We start from the raw sequence: 10,434 nt of genomic DNA on the forward strand, positions 1-10,434 counted from the left end.
TATCATTTATTTTCTAAAATCAAAATAAGAAATATTAACCCCTAAGATCTTAACTGATTCTTATATAAAATTATTTACACTAGTTCAAAACATTAATTTTTATAGAGGATAAGAATCTTTTAAAAAATATTTAACATCAATATTTTAGAAATAAATGAAATATATTATTTGAAAAAAAAACAGTCAATATAATTGTTTAAAAAAAAATTCACCATAAAAAAAATATTCCCACATCCAAAATAACATCCCGCTAAAGAAAAATGTCTTACATGACACCATAACTAAAATTCCTATTAACCACTGAAAAAGGGGAAGTTGACACTTAAAATCTAGGAACTAAAGAGGAACTATCTTATAAAGCAAGCAATTGATTAAGTTACAAGAACCCTGTCAACAGCTAGACAAAAGTAACTTGAAATAACATGGACGGACAGAAGAGAACATAAAACGGACTCAGTATCTTGAGAAGCTAGGAATGCATCGATAACATTTAGTGTCATACAAAAATGAAATTACGGCTAGTGAAATCTTCAACTCCAAAATGGATAAGTTCTTTCGATGTCTCTAGTATCGTATCTCCCACACTCTGATGGTACCGTCGGTGTAACCAGTGAAAAGAGTACTACCATCGGCGCTCCATGTCAAACTTGTGCAGTACAGCATCTGCGTATACAGTCAAACATTAACAATTAAACCAATCAAACTAACACAAAGCGGAAAGATAGGACAGCTTATTTTGCATTTACTAATGAACTGTCAAATAAAATTCCAAACATATACAAACATGAGAAACAAAATTAAATGAATGATATAGTGTTTGAAGATGGAAAAATTTTGTTAGGAGACAAAAAATCACTTTGACAATCTTTTTCAGCTACATGAAAGGATTGATGAAATAATTCGCCAACCACAATTTAAAGTTTTGACATGAAAATTTAATTATGAACTGGAATATAATAAATAGAAAATTTTATAACCGATTCAAAGTTAGTAAATTCTCAAATATTTGTTGATCTATCAGCATTACTGAAACAGGGAAATTGATCAAAGGGTAGCATATATATATATATATATATATATATATATACTTACTGAAAATCCTCAACTCTTACATACAAAATCTTGAAAATCAGAATCCAATAAGTATTCAACCTCAAATAACAAAAGGACAACAAATTGAACATCTATCATGAGATCAACATAACTTCGATATTTGCAAATATCAGTCTGTCGTGCGCCCATTTTTGCTAATTGTTTTTTAAGCTATAGCACGGGATGCCTTTCAGCGACCTACTGGCTCAACCATTGGAAACACTAGCCTCGATCAAAAAGCAATCTTAATAACACTACTTATTATGTGGCTCAAGGAGGAAAGGCATTATTTGAATACTTAACAACCAGATTAGAAGACTGAAAAACATCTATGAATCCATGCTCTTAGTTCAAAGCAAGTTAATTGGGATTTTAGAGAGTAAATGTTTTCAGGTTAAAACCCTTGCTGGTAAGAGAAACTATTGAGTTGCAGGTGGAGGGAGAAAAAAAGAGCTTCAGGCCTAAATATGCCTTATTAAGCTTATAAATGAACATTTTATTTGTTGGCTTAAATATTTTATTTTTAATCTGCCATCTTCTGATATGATTTTTTTTTAAAAAAAATAAATGCATCTTTCTTCCCATCTTTACCAACCATTACCTAGATCCTTTAATTTTGAAAGCTTAGTAGTCATTCATGTGCTTACGCTGCACTATCCATATTTGAAAATCATAAATGATCTGAATAAACATAAAAAAATCACAAACAAAAAAGACTTCCGAATTTATCTAAGGTCCTACAACTTTGAATAGTTAATACTTAGTTTCATATACTTTTGTCACACTATCCACATCAACATCAACAAACAAAGTTAAACCCAGCTACTTACCTATTCCCGTATTAAATAGTATGCTAACAAATAATATTAATATTCATGCTTACAAGATTTACAAATTTTCTAAGTTTGCTAGGGTTTAAAGCAATCAGCTTTAATGCTTCAACCTTTTTCAGCCAGGCTTGAGACAGCCATTGGAAATTTTTGTGCTCTAGATTTGAAACCATAAAAGCTCAAAAGAAACAAAAGAAATATAGCACGTAATAATATTCAAAACTATGAATATTAAAACATAAATGACAATAAAGAGTAATATTGCAGATTCCAAGGTATAGAAAGAAAATAAAAGTGTATAAAATATAAGATTAACAACTAATAAAATAAGCACATTGGCATCATAGGAATAAGAAAATCAATGCCTCCATTTTCATTTATATTTTGTGAAACCATAGTCAATGATCACAACGCTCAATAAGGATTCGAGATTAACCAAACTTAAGGTCCAACGCTCAATGCAGGGTGGAAGGATTTGTGGATTCCATAGTTAGTCAGAACAAAAAATCTGTGTGTTTCAAGATTTGACTCGGTTAAATTGAAAAAACAACCACTAGCAAGGCTTCTAGTTCATCCACAAGTCCAGTTTCCACACATGTTTCAATCACACCTTGCCTATAATTAATAAAATAATGAACTAGAAAGTGGCTAACTGAGTGTATTGTTACCAAAGCAAGTAAGCAACCTAAACAAATAAAAATGATTATACTAGAACAAAGAAACAGAACAAAATTTAAACTCGCAGTGAATTACAATGAAAAAACAATTACCTGGTTCTTGGTGGAAGTGGTCTCAGGCTTAAGATCCTGCACAACGGACTTGCTCTCGAGATCCCAAATCTTGACGCTCTCCTGAGTGGCGGCACAAAGCCAATAACGGTTGGGGCTGAAGCAAAGCGAGTGAATGATGGCCCCTGCATCAAGGGAATAAAGGCGTTTCCCCTCAGCTAAATCCCAGAGAAGCGTGACTCCATCTTTGCCACCACTAGCACAGAGGGAACCATCGGGGCTAACGGCAACTGTGTTGACGTAGCCACCATGGCCAGCAAGAGTGCATCGCAGTTTGCAGTTCGTCAAGTTCCAGACTTTCACAGTGCGGTCCCATGAGCCAGAGACTATGGTGGGCAGTGAAGCATTGGGACTGAAGCGGACGCAGCTGACCCAGTTAGTGTGTGCATCGGCATCCTGAATGGTGTACTTACACTCCCCAAGAGTATTCCAAAGCTTGATGGTGCGGTCACGGGAGGCCGACACTATCTGGCGATTGTCGACGGAGAAGGCGACGGAGAGGACGTCCTTGGTGTGACCACAGAAGCGGCGGGTGGTGAGGCCAGTTGCGAGGTCCCAGAGGCGAAGGTCTCCATCCCAGGAGCCAGACAGGGCAAACTGGCCATCGGAAGAGAGGACCACATCCTGAACAAAGTGGGAGTGGCCGGTGAGGCGACGCCGGGGCACGCCATAGGAAGAACCCCCTCCGGTACCCTCAAGGCTGGCGGCGGGGGCGTCCTTGGTGAGGTGCCAGACGAGGATGGAGTTGTCCCGGGAAGAGGAGACGATCATGTCGGAGTTGTCGATGGGAGCGGCGATTGCTGTAACCACGTCTGAGTGGCCACGCATCGTGCCGCGGAGGACCAGGGTGTCGGCCATCTTGCTACCGGCGGAAGATAGCGGCGGCGGCAGTCCCAGAGAGGCGTAAACGCCATTCAGGTGTGCGATGACTATTTATAGGGTGTATCGGCTAGGGTTGTGAAACGGTGAGCTGGATCAAAATACTAGAACTTTATCGGGCCTATTAAGCCCGGCCCATTCTATATAGATATGGGATGGAGATATGAAATCTAACACAAACTGGACCCATTGACATAAAAAACAAAATGAAATCGTCATTTTAGTGATTCTTTCAAAATGATCTATACATTTTAGAAGAGGTCCTTTCAGAGCGGTCCTAAAATATATTAAAATAATTATCTATATAAATATTAACTATGGTTATATGTGGGAAGTCCAAATTTCTTTGTCCATAAAAAAAAAATAGACTAAGAAATAAATCACATATAATTATGGTAAGATAATGACTGTCATCTAATTGTAATTAGTTGTGATCCTTCTTGAATTTACCATCCCTAAATTATAATTTGAGTTCGGATAAATGACCAGAGGCTACTCAGAGGTCGTCCCCACTTAGCATCAGGTTACTACTCAGAGTTCGGCTAAATTATAATTATAATTTTTTATTTTTTACTATAGATCTACCCTCTATCTATGTAGTCCAGATCCTCTGGACCGCTGAGCACAGATCTCCTGGACCATTTTTTTGTGGTCCAGGGGATGTGCCACTCCCATTTACGGTCGGATCACGATCGTGATCCGGCCGCAAATGGTTACGATTCCTTCTAGGGTTCATCATTCATACCAGGTTATAGTTTTTATTTGGAGTGGGTGGTCGGAGGTCGCCCGAAGGCCTCCGGTGGTGAATAAGTGGCGAGATTACTAGGCGCTAAGCGAGGGTGTCCTTCGGGTGGCCTCCGACCGCCCGCTCTGAACAAAAACTATAATCTACTAGGGACGATGAATCCAAAAAGGGATCGCAACCATTTACGGCCGGATCGCGGTCGTGATCCGGCCGCAAATGGGAATGACACATCTCCTGGCCCACAAAAAGTGGTCCAAGAGATCCTGCCTCCTGGACTGCTATCTATGGATCCCACTTTTATAATAGATGGGGTCCATAAAACTTCACCTATGAATAAGTTGGCCCATCCTCTGATCACAAGTGTGGTCCAGAGGATCCGTGTTGCTATCTATGGACCTAGATCTAGCTCTAAGTAGACGTTCTAGACCGGCAATGGCGTAGCCAGTACTGGGCTGCACTGGGCTTCAGCCCAGTGCAGCCCAGCAATTTTTAACACCTAACTCCCTAATTCCTGGGTTTTTTTTTTCACCGCCCAGTGCAGTAAACACATCGAGCCCACTGCACAGTGGTAACCTAGCAATTTTTTCGCCGCCCTCCTCCTCTAGCACGACGAACACATCGAGGCAGTAATCGTTGCCACCTTCTGTCCTTCTTCAATCTTTCAGCAGTCAGCACATCATCTCCTTCTTAACTCTTCAGCCGCCGGTTCTCCTCGCTTAGCCTCTTGCAAATCTTGAGCTGCCGAGGCACCGATTCTCCTCAGTCCTCGCTCAGCCTCTTCCTCTTGCAATACCTTTTCAAGCACTACTAAGTGGTAATCTACTAATCTCCATCTACATCTTCTTCGTCCTTCGTCAAGACTCAAAATCCAACCTCTCCAGATCTCCAAATCTCCAATGCTCTCCTGTTCTATAACAGCAATTTCCACTTCTTTTTTTTTTTTTTATGATTTGTGAATTCTTTGGTAATTTGGTTCCTTTGTCTTCCTTGCTAGTTGCTTCACCCTTATGGGAATTTCGTGGCTCTTAGAATGTTTTGTGTGAGTTTAGTCTTGACGTTCTGGGGATCGTAGTGTATGATGGATTTACCAGAATAACAGTAGAAATTGTTCTTCATAGAATCGTAGTTGCTTTAATTTGCCCTAATTTTTTTTAGGAAAGTTTTTTCCAACCTAGGTTAAATTTTTGAAAAATTTAAACATTCTGTCAATCTAAATGTGAATATGTAATACTCATTATTATTTGTGATTGTTGTGGTTGAAAAAAAAAAGTGAAAGGTCCTAAGTTTACTTCTAAATTCCCACATTTGTTCCCTTTTTAAGTCCTTTATTTTTATTTTTGATTTCAGGCATTTCAAGTTTTAGCATAGCACCGGATTTTACGGGTAGGCAGTGGACTTCTCTTTATCTTAAAGTGACAAATCATAGTCTCAGAGGTAATTTTAGATTTGTAGTTGTGATTTTTTTGAAATTATTTAAAATTTTAAATTATCTGAAAATTATGATTCTAATACTAGGGAAAGTTGTGATATTATAAATTGATTTATTATTGTATTTGAGTTTATCATAAAATGAATAATATGATTGAGTTTGTTATAATTGATTGGTAGTTGTTTTTTTGTTCTTAAGTTATAAATAATTAATTTATAGTTATTTTTTTTCCTTAGGTTATAAATGGAACACCAACAACCTTCAAATAAAAAGCCAAAAACATTAATGTCATTTTTTAGGAAAAGAGATGATTAGTCTGAATTTGATAATCAATTGCAATGTGATATACCTCTTAGATCAACAGTTGGATCCTCTACTTCCGATTTACAGCCTCATTTTGTATATAGGCCAATAGAACAAAGAGAAGAATAATTTGATATTTCTTCTATTGAACGAGATTCAGGATTACGAAAATTGATTTGTGAATACTCTGTTAATGAGCGGGATGAGATTAGAAGAGCATATATCAAAGCAGGCCCTTATCAACCCAAACTTATTGAGTATCTAAGAACAAAAATTGGAAAGCAAAACCGGCGATTTCAATATGTTTGGTTCAAACAATTTCCTTGGCTAGAATATTCACCTTCAAAGGACAAAGCATATTGTTTTCCATGCTTTCTTTTTGAGAATACAAGTAATCCAATGGCTCGTTCTGCACTTGTTTCTGAAGGGTTTAACAGTTGGAAGAGAGTTAATGATGGAGAAAAATGTGCATTTCTTATTCATGTTGGTTCATTGTCTTCATCACATAATAGATGTGTGAAATGTGTTCAGGATTTGATGAAACCAAAGCAAAATATTGACAAAGTGTTGAATGCTCAATCTACGGAAGAAATTATAAAGAATAGGTTGCGCTTAAAGGCAACAATTAAAGGTTTATTATGGCTTGCAACTCAAGGATGTTCTTTTAGAGGTCATGATGAATCAGAGAATTCCTTAAATCGTGGAAATTTTATTGAATTGTTGAAATTTCAAGCACATTTAAATGATGAAATTGCAAAAGTTGTGTTACATAATGCCCCGCAAAATGCTAAATACACTTCTCCTCAAATTCAAAAGGAAATATTGCATATTCTTGCTAATAAAGTGAGAACAATGATTCGAGATGAATTGGGAGATGCCAAGTTTTGTATTCTTGTTGATGAAGCTCAAGATGAATCTAAAAAAGAGCAAATGTCCCTTATTTTCAGATTTGTTAATAATTCTGGATTTTTGGTGGAACGTTTCTTTGAGATTTTGAGTGTTGAGGGCACAACATCAGCAAACCTTAAGAAATCAATTTCTGATATCTTTGTTCAACACAATATTCAAATCCACAACATGAGAGGACAAGGGTATGATCGTGCAAGTAATATGCGTGGTGAATGGAATGGACTTCAAGCATTATTTCTTAGAGACTATCCATATGCATATTATGTACATTGTTTTGCTCATCGTTTACAGTTAACATTGGTTGCAGCTGCTAAGGATGTGCCTTCTATTTGGCAATTCTTTTCTTATTTGACTTCCATTGTAAACTTCGTCACCTCGTCTCCTAAACGTCTTAGTGATTTATAATTTGCTCAATAAGAAGAGATTGCATATATGTTGGCTATTGGTGAGTGTAAATCTGGTACAGGAGCTAATCAAATTGGTACATTGCATAGACCTGGTGCTACTCGTTGGAGCTCTCATTATGATTCTGTTAGGAACTTGATAGACATGTATGCAGCAACTTGTAAGATCCTTGGAAATCTCAGTGAAAATGGGCCAAATGGTACAATACGTGGTGAAGCTTGTGGTTTATGCAACATGATTACGAGTTTTGAATTTGTATTTGTGTTGTTTTTGATGGAAAAGATCTTAGAAACCACTGACATTCTTTGTCAAGCTCTACAAAATAAATCACAAGACATTGTGAATGCTTTAAAATTTGTCTCAACCACAAAAGTCATTGTAAAATTCCCAAAAAAATTTTAAAAATTTTGAAAAATTTCCTTATTAATATTCACCTATTAATAACCAGCAGCCTCAGGCTACACCACAGCAGAGCAGGCATAGTCGGTCAGATCAGGGTACATCTCGGGGATCACGTAAACCCCAGAAATCATGACAGTCTTCTTCAGGACGTTCCCGGTTTTCCCAGCAGAACCGGAAACAACCCGCCAGCGACATTCGTTGTTTCAGATGTGGGTCCAGAGATCATATCACCTCAGTTTGCTCTCTGGGACAATCAGTTTACTTTCATTGCAAACTGCCTGGACACCAGAGCCGAGATTGTCCGTAGAGGACTCAGCATATGACTTCCGGAGGGTCTGATCATGGAGGACAGTCCAGTCAGTCCAGAACTTATCGAGGAGGGCGAAGAGCCCAACCTTCACCTGGCCAGCAGCAGAGTGCTTCACCTGCAGCAGCGACATTTGGTATGCTTGGACAGGAGTATTCCAGTGCTTCCATAGCACCTCAGAGTTCTGTTCCGGGACTTTATTACCCGACGCATGTGCTGGCAGATATTCCAGTTTCAGTTCAGCCTGACATTACTTATGAGGAGGTTCCGGTACGGATTCTCGACCGGAAAGAGCGTCAGTTGCAGAACAAGACTATCCGGCTGGTTAAAGTCGGATGACAGCATCATTCAAACGAGGAGGCTACTTGGGAGCTTGAGGATACGATCCGAGCTCGATATCCCCATCTTTTTACTTGAGGTATGTGATTTAATTTACCGTTCAGCATTTATACTATTTATATGTTGTTAGTACTTACTGATGGTAGATAACAAAATTTGGGGATCAAATTTTTATTAGTGGGGGAAAATGTAAAATACCGAAAATAGGCGAATATTAATAAGGGAATTTTTTGAAATTTTTAGAAATTTTTCGGGAATTTTTCGGAGCTCGTATGGACGAGTTTACGTAGATAAAAATAGGGCCCTGAGAAAGCCTGTTTTGGCTACCCCATTTAAATGAGGAAAAGTTGATTTTTCTTAATTCCTTTTTCTATTTTCTTTTACTTGTTTTTATTTATTCTCTTCTCCTCACGCCGAACCCGTGCCTTTCCTCCCGACTCCTTCCCCGTGCGTGCCGAAGCCCTCTTCCCTTGCCCTAACCGACGCCGAGCAGTTTTCATTCCTCCTCTCGCGGCAAAAACCCTCGGCGACATCTTCTTCTCATTTCTTCGTTCCTCTTCTCGGCCCCGTTTACTTCCTCTCCTCTCTGCGCCTTCTCCACCCGACAGCACCGTCGGGTGCTCTTTCTCCTCGTCGAGCGATGCGCCGCCGCCACCACAGTCGACAACCGGCCGCCTTTCCAGTGTCGACACTCCTTCCTCCTCCCTGTCCAAGCGCCGGCAACGTGCGGGCATAGCCCTAGCGCCGGCCACCGCGTGCCCTAGGTATCGCCTCTGCTGGTTCACCACTACCGAGCCTCTCTGTCGACGCCGACCCACCTTCACCGGCCACCAGGTTCTGCCGAGCCCTAGTCTTGATCTTCTTCTTGATTCCTTTGATTCCAGCACTGAGGGTTTGTTCTACCAAGATTTTGTGCTGTGGAGTACCTGATTTCCAGGCGCTAATCCTCTTCGGCAGTAAATTGCCTTGGCTGTGATTGAAGGTGAGGTGCACAGATTGATCTAGAATTATGTTATCATTAGTGTGATGATTTCTTAAGCTCTATTTTGATATAGACAGTGAACCGCAGGTTATTGCTTGGGTTCCAGCAACTACCTCTGTTCCGGCAGCCACGTTACCGGTTGTGGCTTCAGAATTAAGTAAGTGGAGGAGGTAATTTTGAATACGAACTAGATTTAATTCTAGCTATGAAAAGGATAGGGTTATTGGGGCGATAAGAAATGATTAGGGTTAAGGAACTAACCCTAGTTGACCAATTGATTTTATTTAATTAAGGTTCGTTAATTGTGTTGGGTGGATTAGTTGGATCCAATTTATAACTTCTTAAATTGTATTAGAATTTAATTTGGCTAATTTTGGTATGGTAGATTTAGCTAAACTATACGGTTTATTACAGGACTTTGATTCAAGACGAGCATCTCGACGTCCGAGTTGGACCGGACTGATCTTATTTTCCTATTGGAGGCGGGTACTTTGACTTATGTCTTTGATATGCATAATAATATGTTTAACATATAGCAGTGATTGTGTAATCATTTTGTTTCGGTTGGTCACTACATGATAGTTACATGGTTGCTTGTTTATTTATTCTGCACTGCATATTATTTACCTGATCATATATGCTTTAGGTAGTGACCCAACCACATGCTATGTTATCTTCTGGATCTAGGGTTTATTTGATGCCCTATCTGATTTGTGTACCTTCTATCTGATACATCTTCCAGTGGTACACACTTTGTATTATTTATATCGTCATTACTATGTTATTCATGAGATTGCCATGCTTAGTGTCATACATCATGATTACATGTTGTGCGATTGTCGGCTCCTCTATGGTTGAGCCCATCGCCAGTTACATGTACTGCATACACCATCACCACCCATGGGTTAGTGGTATATCAGGCAGGTGTGTGGCGGTTCTGCTGTTTGGCTCCGTTGGTCAGGTGACTCAGCGTGGTAGCCGGCAGTCAATTCCGCTCTGTTTGGCTCCGCTGGCATTTAGTGTA

General features: G+C 39.2%; 2 protein-coding genes across 2 annotated transcripts; one reads left to right on the top strand and one right to left on the bottom strand.

Annotated features, from left to right (window-relative positions):
- Positions 1-330: 330 nt before the first annotated feature.
- On the bottom strand, positions 331-3,622 carry LOC121983899 (guanine nucleotide-binding protein subunit beta-like protein A). The gene is made up of 2 exons (XM_042536586.1): positions 2,693-3,622; positions 331-663 (listed from the first exon to the last, which is right to left on the bottom strand). Exons 1-2 carry the CDS (start codon positions 3,566-3,568, stop codon positions 565-567), a joined length of 975 nt encoding a protein of 324 aa, XP_042392520.1. The 5' UTR covers positions 3,569-3,622; the 3' UTR covers positions 331-564.
- A 2,843-nt stretch (positions 3,623-6,465) lies between these two features.
- Positions 6,466-7,380, top strand: LOC121987971 (zinc finger MYM-type protein 1-like). Its single transcript, XM_042541670.1, has one exon. It carries the CDS (start codon positions 6,466-6,468, stop codon positions 7,378-7,380), a length of 915 nt encoding a protein of 304 aa, XP_042397604.1.
- The last annotated feature ends 3,054 nt before the right edge of the window (positions 7,381-10,434 follow it).

The sequence above is a fragment of the Zingiber officinale genome, chromosome 5B (assembly GCF_018446385.1).
Source record: "Zingiber officinale cultivar Zhangliang chromosome 5B, Zo_v1.1, whole genome shotgun sequence".
In the NCBI taxonomy this organism is placed as follows: domain Eukaryota; kingdom Viridiplantae; phylum Streptophyta; class Magnoliopsida; order Zingiberales; family Zingiberaceae; genus Zingiber; species Zingiber officinale.

Coding starts and splice junctions, on each gene's coding strand:
- LOC121983899 (XM_042536586.1), bottom strand. CDS start 3,568: ATGGCCGACACCCTGGTCCTCCGCGGCACGATGCGTGGCCACTCAGAC. Junction 664..2,692: donor CCACTTCCACCAAGAACCAG/GTAATTGTTTTT, acceptor CTGTATACGCAG/ATGCTGTACTGCACAAGTTT.
- LOC121987971 (XM_042541670.1), top strand. CDS start 6,466: ATGGCTCGTTCTGCACTTGTTTCTGAAGGGTTTAACAGTTGGAAGAGA.